This window comes from Brassica napus, chromosome A4 (genome assembly GCF_020379485.1).
Source record: "Brassica napus cultivar Da-Ae chromosome A4, Da-Ae, whole genome shotgun sequence".
In the NCBI taxonomy this organism is placed as follows: domain Eukaryota; kingdom Viridiplantae; phylum Streptophyta; class Magnoliopsida; order Brassicales; family Brassicaceae; genus Brassica; species Brassica napus.
Genome location: NC_063437.1, coordinates 19,663,313 through 19,683,336, shown reverse-complemented (window position 1 = coordinate 19,683,336; position 20,024 = coordinate 19,663,313). Strand labels below are relative to the sequence as shown.

The following is a 20,024-nucleotide window of genomic DNA, read 5'->3' as shown; positions in this document are numbered from 1 at the left end:
GGCTATAACCCGAATAGATCCGACCCGCTAACCCACACAGTGTGTTCTTCTTCCCTCTCGAAGAAAACCAAAACGGAGGAGCCCTAGACTGACACTTCGCCTCCATTTCCTCTGCTCGTTTCGCTACCGGAGAAGATGAACACGAACGGCTCTTCCTCCGCCTCCGCCGATAGATCGATGAATCTTCCTCAACAGCCTGATTACGCTAGCAAACCTGTTCAGGTACTCTCGATTTCTCCTTCTCTTCGCGAGTTTAGAGCTTATCCAAGGTCTTATTAGCTTCTTCTAGGTGATTACTAGCTCGGCTAAGTGAATCCGTAGTGCTTAATTGAACTTTCGATTCTTCAGGAGGCGTTGATGCATTTGGCATCTACCAACCTCAGAGATCTGTGCAACGAGGCGAAAGTTGAGCGTTGCCGTGCCACCAGAGACTTGACGAGCTGTGGGAGATCTGTGCGCTTTGCGTTGAATCCATGTGGTCATGCTTCACTGTGCAGAGAGTGTTGTGAGAGGTTTGATCTTTGTCCCATTTGTAGAAGTACACTACCAAGATCTGGAGATAAGCTTCGGCTTCGTCTCTACTATGAGTGTGTTGAAGCTGGTTTAATCTCCCGAGTACATGGAGATGCATCAGAGGATGAAGATGAGGATGGTGTTCATCGCCTTTATTCTCTGTTCGATGTTGCCTTGAACAATAATTTGATATCTGTGGTTTGCTATTGTATCCTTCTGCTGCATTTAAGTGTTTAGTTGATAATCCGTGTACACAAATCTCTAGTTAGTACTGTACTGATAGGTTAGTTTTTGTTCTCTGGCCCCCTCACTGATGGACGAAATGTGCATAGTGTTATTATCATTCTTCGATTGTTGGATGTATTGTTGAGTTGGCCTTGACAGAGAATGAATAGATATCACCAATGTTTGTATGGATGAGGCAGCTGTATCTAGTGACCCGGTCATTGCTTTCTTGCTGGATGAAGTTGTTGTCAAAGACTGGGTCAAGCGTACATTCAGGAGCATCTTAGCTGGGCTTCAAGAAATCTGTATCCTTTTTAGCTGTTAAGAGTATTTATATGTGACTTAGGCTCAGTATATGTGTGTGTGGTCTGTCTATCTTTAATATTGGTTCTCAGATAGTCTTGAAGTGAAGGAGATGCAAGGGTGGTTAGATAAACTCCTGAAGTATTCGAAACAAGTAGCTGGCATATGTAGTGTGCTTGAAGTTATGGAGTCAGCGTTTAAGGGTTCTGTTTCACCTCAGCTTCAAGACGTGGAGAAGCTTAAGGATAACATTGGAAAAACAAAGCAGGTCAGCTAAGATGTTATTTATATTAAAACAAATTTGCACAAGTATTGCCTAGATAACTCTCTTTAGTCTTTACTTATCAAGTAATGACCGTCTGGCTCCTGACCAGAGAGTGTTTTAACTATTTAGCTCTTTACTTATTGATGCAAGATCTAGGAGCTTATTGTGTGCTTACCCTGTTGGTGTTTTTTTATATCAGCATCTGGACATTATGATCTGGTGCATAAGACACGGATTTCTGCATGATGTGAAGTCTCGGTATTCTAATTTTACATCGTGGAAGGCTCTGGTGCTTGAAAGGAAATCAAATGCAATTAAGCGTGCATGGCCTGATGCCGTAGATCAGTCTTCAGCTTGCAGTGTACAGGGTGCTTCCCTTTTTATCGAGGATGCTTTGGAAAATCTTGAGAGAGAGCCAGAGTACAGTCAAGACATAGGGGCAGACCTAGGAGTTGGATGTTTGCAGAACGATGAAAGATCATTCCTTAGGTCCAGAATAGAGGGAACTTCAGGATCTTACCCATTTGAGAATCTTAGAACAGCTGCTGATAAACTCTTTTTACATGGCAGCTCAGATTTGGTTGTTGCAAAGCAAGCCATTGTATCCTTTTCTCATCACCTAATTCATCTTACCTTAATTTACTTTTAAGTATCACAACCAGTACACCTTTCTATGTTTTTCTTCTTTGTTGGCTTCCTTAACCAGTATATAGTTTCTTTATTACTTGTTTGATCGGCACTGGACTACCCCTGAAGAACATTGGAAGCACATTGTAGATGATTTTGCTGCTACCTTCGGCATAACCAGGCATTCATTGCTGGAGTCTTTTGTATTTTATCTTCTTGATGATCCCTCAGAGGAGGCACTCCAGGTACCTTTTGACATTCCCATGGAAGAAAAACATATAGAAATATGTATTATTGTAGATGTTATAATATTCTGGCTAAAACATATATAGCCAAATACATCAAATATTTGTAAGCTGGTGTATCACAAACTTTTCCAAATTTTATTTCAGGAAGCTTGTAGGACTCTTCCTGAAATATGTGGTCCAGAAACATATCCCAAGGTTGCACAAGTCTTGTTAGAAAGGGAAAATCCTGAAACAGCTCTTAAGGTCTTGCGTTGGTCTGGTCGTGATGGCGCATCAGAACTGGTTTCAATTGGTGAAGCTGTCACAGCTGTTCGTGTGAGAGTGGAATGTGGTCTTTTGAGTGAGGCATTCACATACCAAAGGACTCTCTGCCTGAAAGTGAAGGAGAATGAATTGAAAAATGGACCTGTGAAACATGTGGCTGATGATGGAGACAGCTTGAGTTGGACGGAATGGATGGAGATACTTGTGAACGAATTTTGCTGCCTATCTATTAGGAGAAACGTGGTTGATCGAATCATTGAGTTGCCGTGGAACCCAGATGAAGAGAAATATCTGCACAGATGCTTATTAGATTCTGCAACCGATGACCCCTCATCAGCTGTGGGTAGTCTTTTGGTTGTCTTCTATCTTCAGGCAAGTAATTATATATTCAATTTCATTCTTAAGTCACTTCACTTGAATATGGCATTAGAATGGTTTGTTTTCCCCAGCCATAAGCTACTATCTGGTTTGGCATAGATGAAAATTTTAGTAAGTGATTAATAAGCTCATCCAACTAGATACATGTATATTATCTCGTATTTGCTATATAGGTTTCAATGTTCTTTCATTATTAGAGCTTGATGTAGCCTGGGATGTTAAAGAGTAATGAACAAGTATGAAATCAGTTGAACAACCAGGCAAAGTGAATCACTGTTAACGCTGCTTACATTCTGTGAAATCTATATTCTGTATATGATTGGCTATTTTTGGTTCGTCTTTGACTGGGAACTATTTTGTTGTTTGCATTGCTGCAGCGCTACCGATACATCCAGGCGTACCAAATCGATCTAAGGCTTCAGAAAATTGAAGAGGCCTTTGTATCCGAAAATCGAATTGGGGAAGAAGTAATGTCCAGAATGCGATCACAGAGTCATTGGAGAAAAGAATTAGTTGTAAGTTCTCCAGCCACCTTTCAATGTAGAAAGGGGATCATTCCTCTTTTCCTGGTTAAATGTTGCAGACTCAAAAATTTCACCCCGTTTTAGTGATTAATAGCCTCTTGATACTCGCAGGATTGTCTGATATATTTCTGAATCTTAAAAGTGCAATGATACACTATATATTATTTATTTAAACCCTCCCGTGTTACTGTTGGTTTGAACAGGATAAAGCCATAGATATACTACCAGCAATACAGCAGCAGCAAGTCAGATCTGGTCAGTTTTCTGAGATGGAAGATACCTCCGAAAGTGCTTATGAAGCAGCGACAAGCACTGATCTTCCAGAAGCAAAGCAGTCAAGTGTTCCCGTTTCTACTAATTCCGTGTTTCTCCAACGGACTAAGGACGGTGGCGCTAGAGAGCCAGTGGCTAATAACGGCAGCAGTCCTTTTCAACCCAGTCGTTTGATAGGATCCGCTTCCATTGATATCTCCCATGGAAAGCTATTCACAAGCGCAAATAGAGGACAGAAGAGTGAAGTCAGAAGCATAACCAAGGCTCTGAAATTCGGTGAAGCGTCCACACCGTTCAAAGATCTTAACAGAGCTCGTGGGAACAGCCAGCTCAAGGGAAGGAGGACTGAAGACACATCTCCAGAAATAAACGTTGATAGATTCATGGACTCTCCTTACCTCACAGCTAATAGTCCTGTCACAATGAAACCTCGCAGCACGCATCTCAATGGATCTGCCCCAAAACCGGAATCCACTTTCTTTGGCGTAAGAATGCAACAAGATAGAGAACACCCGAGCCATTTGGATGATCCAATGGACATGTCTTCAAGGTACATTTCCTCTTTTTCTATATAAACTTTACTGTGTTACCATTTGGTTTGCGTAAGAAGTTCGGTTCTGTTCTTGTCTGATATATCTTTATATATTCATGAATGGTGGTAGCTTGAAGAACAACAACAATGTATTGGCCACGGAGAGCAGAAATAAAAGTGGAGGATTAAGGTGGCGATCAGATGAAGGAAGCGATGAGGAAAGTGAACCGATGTGGGGCATGGAGCCGACTAGTTCCGGTTCCATGCCGGTTAAGGGAAGGAGGACACGTAGATTCACTGCAAGATGAAATGAAACAAAAACAGAGATCAAATGTTGTAAAGAAGCATTAGGGAGCTTTGCTTTTCTGTTTTTGTGAAAAATGATTTTGAGTTTTATGTTTTTTTCTTTTCAGTGTATCCCTGCGGAGATTTTGAATTATCATTTTGAAACTTGGAGATAAAACCTTTCTTGTTATTATTTTTATAAAATCTCCTTTAGTCGTCCAACCTCTGTCTGAGCACTATAGTGTGCAACTCTTGGAATGAAGCAAATCTCTGTCTGAGCACTAAAATGTGCAACTCTTGGAATGAATCCAACACCTTGCATCTCCAATGTATTACTCCTTTTTTACTCCAAAAGTATATTCTAAAATAATTCCATTTTTATTTAATTAATAATTGTCAATAGTACTTCCTACCTATAAAAATTTAACAATTAGTCGTCCAATCTCTGTCTTCTCAAACTATTTTTCTGCAGTTTTTTATTTTCCTATCTTCTTTTGGGATTTTACATGATCTTCATCTGCCCGTTGAAAGCACATAGTTGGTTTGTGTACATGCGTATGATTGTCTCTTGGACAGCAAATGAAATGATAACATATATAAAAAATTTAGTAATATGAGCGTTAACGCTCAAGCTGCATGTGAAAGTGGAAGAGTATAAAGCATATGAAGGTCTCCAATTAATCATCAAAAATCGAGTGAGCATCTAAATTACAAAAGAATAAGTCTCAGTCTTGGTCATGTGAGGTAACAGACGAACGTGAGCTAACTGACATTGACCAAGAAGTCTCCACTCGTCTTTGTATGATCGTTTGTGAAGTGTTACAAGAAATGCGCACTCTTGGGAAGAAGTAAAAAAAAATAGAAAATTTTATTAATGCAAATAGAAAAAAGGAAAGCTGCATGACCCATGCAACATATCTGAATACAGTGCTTTCAAATGTTTAAATTCGAACTGATCCTCTGGTCTGGTATACGTGTAAGATTCTTTTTCAAAGATAAGAAAAGGAGCAAGTGGTTCTTGTTAAGCTCTAGGGAAACACATGGAACACTAAAAAGTTCCATCTCTTTTTGTTTTATACTGTTTATACTGTTATCTATTAATTTTGCGTTGTCTTAATTCTGTATATCCCAGAATACACATTCATTGGTTTCGTCCAGATATCTTATGTTTAATAAGTCTTAGATTAACCCTCAAGGCAAAAACACATACTAAGTTTCGGAATTACGCAATCCTTAGATAACATTTACAATGGGCATAAAACTAAAATCAAAGTCTTAGTGGAACTCAATCTTTATTTTCAACCAAGAAGACAATAATGATGGGTGGTCAAGCTATGACAAATAGACTAGTTATCAAAATTTCACTAAGTGTTAATAGTTTCTTTAAGGTTCGATCCTACATCGTTTTATCACATCCACGAAATTAAAGTATTCAGATTATAGTGGAATAGCGAAAGAAAAGTACACATGCAACCAAGAAAACTAAACTAATATATTGGGAAACAAATTTATGAATTTTGGAACCGTCTAGGTCTAATATTAGATATGCATATAGATGTAAATTATTTATGAGTTAACTCTTTCACAATTTTGTATCATGGCAAGAAAAAAAAAATTGTATCAAAACAACACATTATATGAAAGCTGAGATATTAGCTTTTGACATAGAATAACAGAGGTTTTTTAATTGTAAATAATTGGTGAGAATATGAACTTACTATAAAGTATGCAAAAGCATTATAACATACCCAAGTGGGAATATTACTTATAACTGCAATTACTATGAGGAATCGTAATTCCAAAAGAGATTAATGTTCAATGGATCTAAACATCTTAGCCATATGATTTTTTTTTTTTGCAATGTCAACTAAACATAAGAGATCCAAACGGTATACTTGTCCAAGACTGGGGAGCAGAGAGCATTTGCAGCTAATTAACAGCTTCTTAAACCCTCAAGCTATGGCTCTCCTTAACTGATAGAGGATCCAATCCTCTTTTCAAAAGGCTGCCCTCTCTCTCATCTCTAATGTAAAGTCTTTTTGACATTCGTGATGTCAATGGTGACCATTAGTTGAGAAAGTTACAAATGGATGATCATGATGATGGTGAACATGCATGTCATGAGTTCCTCAATTCCCATGAAGGACACGTATAAACAGTGCCGTGCGAAGGTTTTCGGAGGCCCGAGGCGAGTTCAAAAATATATTTTACATGATATATTTTTAATAATATATATATATATAATATTCAAAAGTTTTGAATTATTACATAAACGTTTTCTAAATTTTCTTTACCAAAATTTTATAAAATAAAATTTTAAATCATGAACAAAAAGTATGAATTTGTAATATAAATACAAAGATATAAATTTTTGATTGAAATGTTGGTAGCTGTCAAAAATGTAAATCTAAATTAACTATAATAAACTATATATTGAAAATATTATATTTTCTTTATCAAATTCTCATAAATATATAAAATAAATCTAACTCATAGCATATAAAAAAAAGAGCAATGTGATCAAATATTTATAGTTTTTTAGAAGTAGAATCTTTATAGTTTTATTTAAAATATAGCAAAAATGATTACAAACCTAGTTAATTTAAACAGAAGTCCAATTTAAATTCAAATAAAAATAAAAATCTAACTAATATAATATGTTAACTACCATGTAAAAGTTTTTTTTTTTATAATTTGGGGCCCTAAAATTTCTACAAAATCTGGGGGCCCTAGACGAATGCCTTTTTTAAAAGGCTCTAAGCACGGCTCTGCGTATAAACACACTTTTCGCATTCAATCTTTTTATATGTTTCTTTTTTGCAGTCGAATTATTCCTTGCGTGAGAGGAGTCTATACCATTAGTTTTCACTTTGATTTAATTTGCATTATTGTACTGATAACTCCAAGTGGTTGTTAGATACAGTTAGAACCGGTCGTCGTGTTCTGTATCTTTGCAGATAATGTTTCAAAACGCATACTCAAACAAATAACCGATTCAAAAGAATATTAGGACAAATACCCATCACAGGTATTGACATAATTATGTTCTATCGGTTAGGTTCTGTTTGATAGATTCATAACGTTTATTCTTTGTATGGCCTTATTATTCTTTCTATCTCCGTGAAATGCTATATATGACTTTGTAACATTTACTTTGCATTTTCTATAAATTACCAAAATGGATGCTAATTAAGTTGCTAACTTAAAATTCCTCATTGTCATTATTTTGTACCAAAATGCATGTTATTAGGTTTCAATTTGGAATGTGATACGGCCACCACACTTATATAGACCATTAATTACATGTGCTAACCAATCTGCATCGCCAGTATGCTTTTGAATCGATGGTTTGATTGGTTCGTACGTAAATGTTTATGTTCGTGTTCTCATAATAAATGGTTAACTTGGCTCATACTTCTAATGTTTAGCTATATATATATATATACAGTATAGTTTTCTTTTTAATCAAACTCATTTTAAGAATTATTGCCGCGAAGAAAAAACATAAAAATGTATCTCTCTGTAATGTTTGCAAACAAAAATGTTGACATAGAAACGTAAAGATCCACACAGATGCAAATGGGAAGATGTATCCAAAGGCCTTGATTTGTTTAGCACATCCAAGAGACATGTATACAAAATTAACACAGAATTGCACATCTTTTTTGGTTGACTGGAGACTGATCGGTAGTTGATTTACATAGCTAATTAACACATTGTCTGATCTTTTTATAGACTTGGTTGGTTAATTACTCATAATGCTTCCGAATCGAGGGGGGGGGGGGGGGGGTAATTAGAAAATTAAATAGCATCGCAATTACCTAAAAAGAATAAAATAAAATTCTGAAAATGGTTTCTATATCGTCAAAGTGACCAAGTGTTTAGTACTGTCTATAAATAAGCATATAAGAGAGTGAGTAAATAACATACCACCGAACACCAAGCAACTTCTCTTGTTTCTTTCCCTTCTCTTTGAACACATTTCCCTTAGCTACTACATAAAGGACTAACCTTTTTAACATATAACAAGAAGTACACCACATAAAGTTGAAAAAAGCGGTTCATGGACAAGAAAAAGTCAGTATCAGGTTCCTCCTCATCCTCATCTTTCGATCATCTTTTTGGTCCAAGAGTCTCTTCCTCGTCTTCTTCATCAACAACAGGGTTGTTCCAATCCATTTTCCCACCACCCTCAATGGTATTAATCAGTATCATCATCATCATCATTTGAAAAGTATAAATTGTATTCTTATATATACTTTATTTGTTCTCAACTCAAGGGGACGCAAGCGGACTTGGCAAATCCAAATGGAGCGGCTATATATCAACCTCCAGGTTTGGGGATTCCAAGTGAGTCCGTTCACTATTGGTGACTCTAATTAAGTGTTTTTGGACGTGTCCGTCCTTATAAAATTGTTTTATCGCAACTTAGACCTACTATTAACATAATGTTTAAAGTGAGAAATTTGAATGGAATTATAGATGAAAGAGGAGAAAGGAGAAAAAACAAGGAGAGAAAGCGTTACCAAAATGAAGAAACACAACCACCATGCAACTTGAGCTCATCCATATATTATGGAGGCCAAGACAACTATTCCTCCTCAACACCACCACAATCAACAACCAATCCAGATGCTGTACGTGCTTCTTTAATACCAAAATCAGTTGTGCTGCATATTGATGAAAACACTAGCTAGTACTCGAATTATCACACGTTTCCATATAAAAGCTTTGTTTAGGCAGAATTGAATATTAGCTTAAATAAACACGTATGAGTAAAGTGTTATTACAGTATCTAAGTTCATTGGGATATATATCATTCTATATGTGTACCTTGTATTTACTAAACTCGCCCATTCTAATTTGTCCAGTATAAGAAAGATGGAGACGAAGACGATTCTGAAAGTGCTTCAAGAGGAAATTGGTGGGAGGGTAAGCTTACAAACATTTTGTAATATATAAACAGCAGCTTCACTTTTCTCTCATTAATATTTGTACATATTTTCTCATCTTGTATATGAAACTCACCTATACATAATCAAACTATGCAGGATCGCTTTATTACTAGTTATCAATCATAGCCGAGATGCAATATAAGCAAAGGTACCAAAAGACGATTGATTTTTTTGCTTGAAATTTATATTGACACAATCAGTGTCCTCATATCAAGTTTTTTCCATTAGTGATATGTTTTGATACAGATTACGCGATCAGTTTGCAGGAACCTTAATCAAGTGAAGTAAGACGGAAGTTGACGTTCTGAAATATACCTAGAAAAAAAAAAATATATATATATATATACATAAATTAAAGCAGTAATGTAATAGTATATACAGCTGGCTTAAAAGAAAGCGAGAAAAAAATAATTCTCATATAGTATCTAGTGTGTATTATAGTTTAAGATGAAATTAACGTTTATCAAAAAGTCTTTGTAAACTCCAATATATCACGATGCATGCTGCTTAGCATGGAATTATATTATGTCATAGTAACAATGTCATAAGAAGGACCAAACTAAACGTTCAGTCCAACAGTTTACATTTTGGGCCTGTAATGAAAAAAAGGTAGAAAAAGGCAGAACAGCAAGAATGGAACAAAAAAAAGCGCCGTTGCCGGGGATCGAACCCGGGTCACCCGCGTGACAGGCGGGAATACTTACCACTATACTACAACGACTTTTGTTGATTAAAGTTCAACAAAATTATATATATCACATATATTTCATCTTAACATGTTGAAACAAAACAATGCTCCCACTATGTTTTGTTAGTTGATAACATCAAAAAATAAAAGGAATTATTTGGATTTACTTTCAAGCATATTACAACAAGAAAAGTTAAAACTATGTTATTTTGCTCGGGTCTGCAAAATACATTGTAAACTTTGTCAATTGATTATTTATTGTTGCAAACCATTTCAAATTTTTCTGACTTGTCTGGAAAAGAGAATGTTTTTGTGTTCAAGTTCCTTTTGCAAAAAAAAAAAAAAAATCTGGTACAAACATTAAAACTGCAACGAATATGAAACAATCTAAAAGCTTCACCAAATTTTAAAAACTACAAAATAGTTTAACTGTGATTTAAATTTGAAAAGATGATCAAATTAACAGATACCGGTCACCTTTTTTTTTGAATAGTATCGGTCACCTTTAATAAGTCTTGAATTATGTTCACTGATATGAATCAGAAGGGCCTTATCCGCTTGAGTCACTTATTCATAAGGCATAACTGATTTGAACATTAAATCTGCCAAATATGCAAATACAAAAAAAATGCTATTATATTAAGGAACAAATGAAAACAAAGAGACTCTTTCGAAGATTAATGTTTCCGAGGTTTTGACCATTGACGGTTCAAACTAGCTAGTGCTATAGCGCTATATGTATTGTTCAACACATACTACTTTCTATGTCGCACGTGCTGCGCTCGTGGGTAACAACAGTGTACACCACACATGCTATGTGATAAAACAGTTGGCGTCTCACGTGCGATAGCATTGCATAACCGAGTAAACGAGAAAGAATTATTCCTTTTGCATGTGGACAGATAATTTTGGGCCATTCCCTTTGCTTTGAGAGTTTCCAAACTCAAGAATCTAGGTCTTATCTTTTGTTTTTCTTGATCCTTCTGTTGCTTGTTTTTAGATAACCACGATTAAGAGATTAACCTTGAAAAAGTGTAAATGTTCACTTTAAAATAAGGATTTGTAAATGTTCATATACATTTCTTAGGGCTGGACATGTAGGTAATAGATGTCAAGTTGAGTCGATTATCACTCATTTCGTAGTGATCATTTATTCTCTTTTTGAGTTGGATATTTTGAGATATTATAAGGATAGTTAAAGTTGTTTTTAGTTTCGTCGGTCGTCATTAGATCTAGTGGAAACTGGATCGTAGAATTTGAAATCATGCCAAAGGAGATTGCTGATATGATATCATATTTTCATGTATTGATCTTTTTCTATAGTTAATTCTCGAAGACGCAATGTATTGAAATTATATTTGGATATTTTCGTATAAAATAATTTTAAAAAGCAGTGTAAAAGAGGTAGTTAACTTAAAGCTCACGAGATCCAAATGCGGGCGAACGTTGGAACAGCTAAATCCACGTCTAAGATGACAAGGGCTTATGATTACATATATGGTCAGCAAATATTCTCTTCCTATGCAATTTCTGAATTCAATATTATTAATTTATTTCTCTCTCTCCTAAGCTTGTTCAAAATCTATCCGCCTGGCTATACTAATCTTAACCTAACATCCATTTTGAAACTTAACAGAAAGTTGAGTCCAATTAAGTCGATAATATACTCACGTAGATGATAGTCAATCGAAAGCAGAGACAGTTCTAAAACTAAAATTAATTCTCCAAATACTTGAGAAAACATTTTTTGAAAATGTCGAAGTATTGTAGAGACTATCGATGAGAGAAACTTAAACTGGCTAATAATGAATACCACCAGTGCGGTGCCGCCAAATCCGCAAATCTCCATTGCATATCAATTAACAAAAGTGTACAATGTTACTTAGCAAACAATTCAAACTCAACCAAAATATCAACTTTACTACTTTCCTTTTGTAGTATTCTTGAAAGTAAATAACGCCAATAAAATTTGTACAAAACGCAAACGACTGACCGATTACGAAATAATATAGGGTGTGATTGGTGATCAAAGAATAAGAAGAAACATTCAATTCCTTCTGATTTTCATAAAAACACACAATTATTCATAAGGAATTAATTTTCCTTTCTATTTCTTATCTTTTTTTTTTCTTTTTTTTAGAGAATAACAAAGCAAAATTATTCCTTATTATTTTTGAGGAGGAACAATCATTTCCACTCATTCCTTTAATTTTATTCTTCTCATTCAATTTTTATTTGTTTTTAGTGTTCCTCAAATGGTCACCAGTCATACGTTTTAACAAAAATTAGCAAAAAAAAATAATACCAAACTGAAGATCCTTAAAATGCTTTTTATTAGAAAAATTGATACTTGGAGATAAAGAAAATGTTGAGGGTTCATGTGGATATAGTCTATTTTTTTTTGCGAATCAAGATCAAATGAATATGCTCTTTATTTCAAAACCAAATAGTTGGCTCTAGTCTAATTGGCTATCTGAAAAAAAAGTGATTTTGTGAAGTCTCTTTGATGAGCTGCAAATAAACAGGAAGAAGCCCTTTCGACTTAAGGGAGGGTAATAGGTTGAGAGTAACAAGACGTTATTTGATCAAGGTTAGGTGAAAGAGGCAGTAGTCAACCCCAAAGATTGACAGATAGTATTACTTATTACATACTTATGAAGGAAAGAGACTTCACATTTGAGTTGAACGGATGATCCCTTTCTGTCACTATTTATCCTTATAGGCTTTCGGCGGGAAATTCGAATGATAAGTTTGGCATGACATTTATAGATTTTCTTTGTTTTTTTTCTTTGCTTTGGTTCTTGTTTAGTCCACTCCAATTATTATTTACTCTATTATCACCCAATTCAAAATTCGGTATAAGGTAAGTTGCCCCAACCATTCATCTGCTCTTATTCGTATTCAATTTTTATTCTACAAAAGATTACTTGTTTTATTTTAATTACTTGTTTTTTCTAATGGTCTGTGGAATGAAGACAGCTACTGTAAAGCATATGCTGGCAGACACAACCCACCTTCAGTTGCCTCCCCGCACGCGCTATTCCTTTCGTGTGTAACCCAATTCCCTTAAGCTCTGCTGATCTGCTCTCTCACTGCCCATAATTTTTTAGTAAAGACCAATCTGATTAATCCCGTCGGGAATTACGGAATAAAAATGGATTCCACCGCAGTTTCTCTTGTTCTTATTACAATATCAGCAGCTTTCTCAAACATTATTTAAAGAAACAGATTTACATAAACGCATTAACGAAGTTTATAATATTATTGTGGGTGGGGCTCTTAGTTTTTAATAGTAGTATGATAATATAAGTCAGACATTTGAGAGTAGAGTCCGGAGACAATATATGCAACTAGGGGCGCACAATATTTGGCATAACATTAGTTTTATTAAACTATAACTTTTTAGAGTTTCTTTCGTTTAAAAATGCTGTTTATGTTTTCTTGCTTCTATACATATTCCAAAGATAAGAAAATAAAAAGAAAGAAGAGAAGGAAGATCTGTTCCCGCTCTTTTGACTTAACGGTGCTGTCCTTTTCGGCAGGTAAAATCTGGACCCCACCACCATTTCACTTCTGTCTTTTTCTTTTTTTTATTATATGTCTCCCTAAAATATCTAGGGCGGGAGATTTATACAGTTTTATACAAAACGTCAGACGGGGAAGGAGAGGGACGGATGACTGATTAAAAGCTGAAAATACCACGTCAGCTGTATTCAAATTTCCTGAGTGGTCACGAGATTTCTATGAACCTAATTTCAAAATCAAATAATGAAAGAATACAAACCTACATAATAGGGGCCTTCAGTGGTTACCAGAAAGAAAACCGATTAACCCTTGGTACTTAATCATGTGCCGGTTGGTTATAGGAAGTTAGTTGCAATTAGCGCAATTATTTAAATGTGTATCAAAGATACTTAATGCAGCGTAACTATTCAGTAGTAAATGTAATTATAATTAATGGGGGAAAAGCAGGTAGAGAAGAGGAGAAAATATGAAAGTGCAAATGATGAGAAGGATTTGCATGAGAAAAAGAGAGGAAGGCGTAATTATGAAGTGTTCTATGCTTTTTATTAGCCCACATAATATACTTTTTAAATATAAATAGATACTACAAAGACTGAGATTTTGTTAAGAGGGTAATTAAAAAGATTACAAGACCCATGAAGCTGTAAATGACAACTTAACTGGGATTAAGTGGGTTCCACCTGTTTTCTGATGCATGCCTCGTGCCATACACAATATACTTAACAAGTCGTATAGTAAAATAATTAAAAATGAAAGAAAAAGACATACATAGTCCTAAAACAAATATTTACAGCACAATATTTTTTTTTTCCAAGGCAAAATATTTAAAGAAAGACCAAGGGACATAGTTTTGAATTTCGTCCATCACGCATTAATTAAGGATAATTAAAAATAAAATAAAAAAGAAGAAGATAGAGAGATATTAAAGTGCTTTTGAGCTGTCTTAATAGAAACCCTGAAACCTTAAATAAAAGCAACCACCTCTTCAACATTCTCCATCTTCCTCCATCACTCTCTCTCTCTATCTCGCTTATCTTTGCTCTTTGTCGATATGTCTCGTCTCCCTCCTCTCTGCCTCCCTCTCATGGAGAATACCCCTGCTTCCGAGTTAACCCCGACTCGACTCGGTTTCCCCACCGAGTTCCCTTACGAGTTCGACTCCCCCGCTTTCACCTCTCCCGGTGACTCGACCGACGAGAGCAGCGACGACGAGGAAGACTTCCTCGCCGGCCTCTCTCGCCGACTCGCTCCCTCGACTCAGCGCCTCCCTCCTCCCTCCTCCGAGGTGAAACGTAACGTCGCAGCTACCTCGCCGCAGTCAACGCTGAGCGGATTCGGAAGCTACTCAACCTCGGGAAGCAGAAGCCCTGTTCTTCCTCCACCTTCTCAAACGACGTCGTTTCGTAGAGACGATGTCTTGGATGTGATCTCTGCTGCAGCTGGAGAAGTGGCGAGACTCAAACTCGGAAGCTACGAGCCTCACCACCTTCCCCGCCAAAACGCTGCGTTTCAGACCGACCACTATATCCAGCAGCAGCGTCTGCTTCTTCACCAGATGTGGCTATCTTCTCAGTCAAGAATCAAGAACTCGGAAAACCTCAGACACATGAAGCATAATGCTTTAGTAGCCAACGCCGCGTTGATGCGTCAGCACGCCGGAACTCCCCTGAAACGTCCGTCTACCGGCACCGGAGTTTTCCTTCCACGGCGATACCCAGCAACAACAACTCCTTCCGAGCCCATCAAGAAGCCAGTACCAGTAGTCAACACAACGGCTATGTTGCAGTCAAAAGTCAACTTCGATGAGTTCATAAATGTTAAGTCAAGACAGAGTCAGTTCGATTACGGTAATGATTCAAACAAAGTCTAAACACACAGTACTTGTGACTTAATCTAACTTTTTTTATTATTTATTTTAATTTGAGCAGAGTGCATGTTAGCAAGAAGTAGACTACTTGCTCGTCAGGGAAACTACAGAGCAGCTGGTTGTCTGAATCAAGAGAGACGTCTTCCTCAGGACTGGATGTACTGAAACTGTTTGTTTTGTCTCGGAAGGAGCGTTAGTTAGAAGTGGTTTGGTTTTAGGTTACAAACTGTGATTGTTATGATATGGTTATTACTAGTAATAAGGATTTGGAAATCCAAATAAAAAGTAGGGGATATTTTACAAGTGTGTTACATTAGTATAATATTATTGTTAGTCACTTAGACAGCAGCTCTCTGTAATTTTTATTTTTTTGAACCTTGGGAGGGTTCAAGGGAGTTGAGTGGAGTGTGGTACTATTTTTTTTTTTCACTTTAGTCGACATGTTAAGTTTCAAAATGTGTTGGGTGGGGGATTTTTGTTGTTTGTTGTCTTAATTTCATAGTTTTTCTAATGGGGTTGTAATAAAAACATCGGAATTATTTTGTTTATTTTTATAATTATGAATTGAACTTGTTAATTTCTTACCTTTACTTCCCAGTTTTATAAGTACTTAGATTTTTGTACTTCCAGACCAGAGTTTCGGATTTTGTAGTTGTTTAAAATTCCAAAAGAAAGAAAGAAACCGTAGTTTCAATTTTCAATGAAGCCCTCACTGTATGTACTTCGATTATAGGGAGTTTTGCATATCTAATGGGTAGATACGTATTCTTTTTGAAAAAATAAAATAAAGAAGCATGACATGGAAACATGGTAACATGGAAAAAAGCAAAAAGAAAGAGGTAAAGAAGATCTGAAAGAAAGAAAAAAGAAGAGAAGGGTTGCGTAGGCGTGAAGCAGTGGGAACATATGCACAGACTTTGAAAAATAGAACACACCTTTTTATTTTCCTCTCTGTAAATGTAAATCTTATCTATTATCTGCTGTACTTATGTGTGATATAGATTACATGCCCTCTAATTTCTACGTAAATTGGCACTTTTTCTAGTTAGATACTTAGTAGACTTTGAACGTTTACAGTCTTGCCTACACCTATTATAGTACAGGTTTAGATACTTAAAAAAGTTGATGTTGCCATCTATGAATGAGATCGTTCAGCAGACTTTGGATTCAAATTAACAATAGATCATACTAACCATAAAAAGAAACAAATGTAACAGCTTTTGTAATTTGTCCATTTATATATTATGTGAAGAGTCCATCTATATCATCTCACCTTAATATGGGAATGATTTTGTGCTATATTTTGATGAGCACTTTGACAACACTTGAGAGACTTATCAACAAATCATAGATACATCCTATAAGACTAAACCAAGATCAAAGCCAGTAACGAGGATATACCTATATTCACCCTTTGAAACAAAAAAAATTAGAAGAAAGACCCTATAAACCGATATGTCGACCCTACATCCATTACCAATCAACCCATAATCCACAAAAGAGGCCTAGAAGTTAGTCTTATTCTACTAATGATTCGATTGATGTCAACTTGAATCAAACACATAGTTGGTGTACTTGCGTGTCAACAAAACAGAGCCGGAAGTAGAAAGATGTCAATAATAGAGTAGAGTGGAGTGTTACGTCGAAACTTGAAAGTAATAAAATTATAACTATCGCTGAACGCATTCAAAATGGCACCGGCCAATCGTTATTTTGTATATCTATTTATATATTGAATAATTTAAATATCGTTTTGGTTTTGTTTCAAATTTCGAAATATTTTTTTATGAATAATTTATATATTTTGAGGGCGTTGATTGTTGCACACATTCCGCAATTCCGAATAAAGCCAAGAGCAATCACATTTCTTGTTCAACACTGAACCTTTTCTTTATGTGCTATGGAGTTTCAACTGAAGTCGAGAAAGAAACAAAAGAAGTGAAGCCACAAAAATCTAAAGACAAAAGAGTGAAGACATGTGTTTGGTTTGGGAGATGTGGATCCAAGCAGCTTTATCATTTGACTTGGTCAAACTTGAATTCAATGTTTAACACAATTTACTATATGCTCGATTTTATAATGTTTATTTTTTTGGTTTTATGATTTTTATAGTATTGTATAACATGAGAACTGTTACTTTTCAAATAATGATGTTACAATACTTACATATACACGAGTATATAGTATAGAATACCATATCTCGTTAACTTTCCATGCAATATAATTCCGGAACAATGTATAAGCACGTGCTTGGATTTAATTATATATACACCCAAACATGGGATCTATGATTAGGAGTGCATATTTAGACATAACCGAATTATTCAAATCAAGATCATTCAAAATCATTGTTTAAAGGAAAAAGTTATCGGTTCTATGAAAATTGGAACATACCGAATCTAAAATGTACTGGAAAAAAATCGAACTATATATACTGACATAGTGACATTTTATTTAAGTCATATTTATGATAAAAACTAATACTGAAATATGTATTAATAATGTCGTGTAATTCAATATCAGTTATAATCTATAGTACTTATTTGTATATTACTCTTGACCAATTTAAATTCAAACCATACTATAAATTTCATTAAACCTAAGACTAAACAAACAAACCAATACTAGACACTTCATTTGAATTAATTTCATCTCTAGCTGATTGAGTTTCCATTTTATTGAACCAAACAAACATAAAGAAGAAATTGGAATCAAACCAGAGGTCATTAACTCAACGGTAAATGATCACGATCATTGTGTCAGAAATCCCTAGATCGAATGACTGCTGGTTTTGGGACTAGAAAAATTAGAGATTCGGTTGAACCTCCTCGTAATTAAAAAAAAAAACTGAACCTATAATTTAGTAGTGAATTATTATGTTTTGGTAGGTCATCATTGTTGATAAATTTTCAAAAATATAATTATTATTTAGCCATTATGTCTCTCAGAGGACGACAAGGTGTCCATATAAATGGCAGCAGTGTGAGTAAAGCAAAAGCCATAATCAATCTTCTTAATCGGATAATTTGTATTCCTTTCTACGCAATTGAATGATGTCAATATTGTGAGTGATAGTTTAGAGACTTTATGTCGACAGATAGCTAGACCCTTTACCGAGATATGATAGCTCTACAAGTATTTAGATGCGACTATGATTTAAATCTATGAGTTTGGAAGATGAGTTGCGTTTTGAGAAGTAATTTACTGCTACTAGTTTCGGATGAAAGCAAACTATATAAACTAATGATTAAAAAATATATATTAATATAAATTTTGTTGAATTATGCTTTGAATCTGCGAATTTGCGCCGATCGGTCAACCCATCAGCTTGTTGGTGATAGCTTTGATAAGCGTTTGATTGTCGGAGTGTACTTGTATAGAAGATATGCCAAGTGATGATGTCGATCTGATGGCTTCTGCCATCAGAGGAGAAGAGACGAAGTCTTGTATCTTTGATTCCTTGTGGTTGATCTTAGTGCGGGTATCTTTGAAAACCCATGCAAGACCAGATCATTTACTCGATTTTTCCCAAGATGCATATGTGAAACAGATCATTTCGAGACTGTGATCGTCAGTTAGATATATTCTTTTAAAGACTGTGGCTTTGCTGTTTTGTTGTTTGTCGTGTGTTGCTTGTCCTATATTCCACTCTCTAGCTGGTGCAAGGCCTTTTGTTGATGTTTCAGTTGGTGATGTTGAGCAATTCTCAAAAATAAGTGGGTTTCTCGCCATTCAGATAGCCCAACATATCCATGAAAAGATCGAGCCGATGATACTTGTAGGAGAAAAGCAAACTATTTTCCTGATGCTAACCATTGCCTTTGTGATGTTCTCAAACTCTTCTATGTTAATTGGCGCCGAAAGTGGTATTAGGCTCTAGACTTCCTGCGCATAAGGGCATAAGAAAAGGAGATGGATGGTGGTTTCCTCCTCCTAGCATCTTGGACAACAAATGTCTACCATAATTCCGCGTCTTCTCAGGTTATCGAACACAAGACCAAAGGAACAGTTTTAGCTTCTCTGAGACCTGTCCTAACCACACATCCTGTATCCATTGGAATCTATTGATGTTTTGCAGAGTTTTTCACATCTATCACAACAAAGAAAATTATTTAAGTTTCCAACTTGATTAAAGAACATTTCCAATCACACAAAAAAAATAGCTAACCAAAAATCTCTATAGTACGTGCTTTTGCCACGATTATTTTATCTAGATTTTTTTTTTTTTTGTTCAACAATCTAGATATACAATGAAATTAATTTATTATGCAAAATTATAATTCTATTTGAATAACTTCATACAACTTTTTAAATCTGAAATTTTGAATCCATAAAAGTATTTGACCAAGAAAAAAAAGAATCCATGTATAGTTATGAATCCGGAGGCCTTCTTTTGGTGGGCTATCAAAGGTCCATGCTTGCCCCATGTTTTAGCAGGGTTTTTAACCCTAAATAGGCTCTCCTATTTTCTTGTAGCCGACGAAACGATGGACAGGCTTTTCCCCAACCCACCCAGAGAAGAGATTTTGCGTCCCACATATGTTATTTTTGA

At 35.5% G+C, this 20,024-nt stretch overlaps 3 protein-coding genes and 1 non-coding gene across 8 annotated transcripts; 3 read left to right on the top strand and 1 right to left on the bottom strand.

Moving 5' to 3' along the window:
- Window positions 1-16: 16 nt before the first annotated feature.
- LOC106447455 (E3 ubiquitin-protein ligase HOS1) lies at window positions 17-4,659 on the top strand. Its single transcript, XM_013889373.3, has 10 exons — window positions 17-222; window positions 349-721; window positions 909-1,043; window positions 1,134-1,309; window positions 1,506-1,907; window positions 2,020-2,178; window positions 2,326-2,817; window positions 3,201-3,338; window positions 3,551-4,170; window positions 4,283-4,659. The coding sequence occupies exons 1-10, from the start codon at window positions 136-138 to the stop codon at window positions 4,458-4,460; spliced, it is 2,760 nt and encodes a 919-aa protein (XP_013744827.2). The 5' UTR covers window positions 17-135; the 3' UTR covers window positions 4,461-4,659.
- A 3,692-nt stretch (window positions 4,660-8,351) lies between these two features.
- Window positions 8,352-10,741, top strand: LOC106450266. 5 transcript variants are annotated; one of them, XM_013891915.3, is made up of 6 exons: window positions 8,352-8,635; window positions 8,718-8,772; window positions 8,920-9,074; window positions 9,309-9,369; window positions 9,489-9,540; window positions 9,652-10,741. In XM_013891915.3, exons 1-5 carry the CDS (start codon window positions 8,501-8,503, stop codon window positions 9,503-9,505), a joined length of 423 nt encoding a protein of 140 aa, XP_013747369.1. In that variant the 5' UTR covers window positions 8,352-8,500; the 3' UTR covers window positions 9,506-9,540; window positions 9,652-10,741. The 5 variants fall into 5 exon arrangements, with proteins under 5 accessions (XP_013747369.1, XP_013747368.1, XP_013747365.1 ...); XM_013891914.3 differs by having other exon boundaries at window positions 8,354-8,635; window positions 8,718-8,787; window positions 9,659-10,741; XM_013891911.3 differs by having other exon boundaries at window positions 8,354-8,635; window positions 8,718-8,787.
- TRNAD-GUC lies at window positions 10,042-10,113 on the bottom strand. Its single transcript has one exon. It is a non-coding gene; the product is annotated as a tRNA-Asp (tRNA).
- Window positions 10,742-14,325: 3,584 nt separating the features above from the next.
- LOC106447454 lies at window positions 14,326-16,062 on the top strand. Its single transcript, XM_013889372.3, has 2 exons — window positions 14,326-15,452; window positions 15,534-16,062. Exons 1-2 carry the CDS (start codon window positions 14,657-14,659, stop codon window positions 15,635-15,637), a joined length of 900 nt encoding a protein of 299 aa, XP_013744826.1. The 5' UTR covers window positions 14,326-14,656; the 3' UTR covers window positions 15,638-16,062.
- Window positions 16,063-20,024: the final 3,962 nt, after the last annotated feature.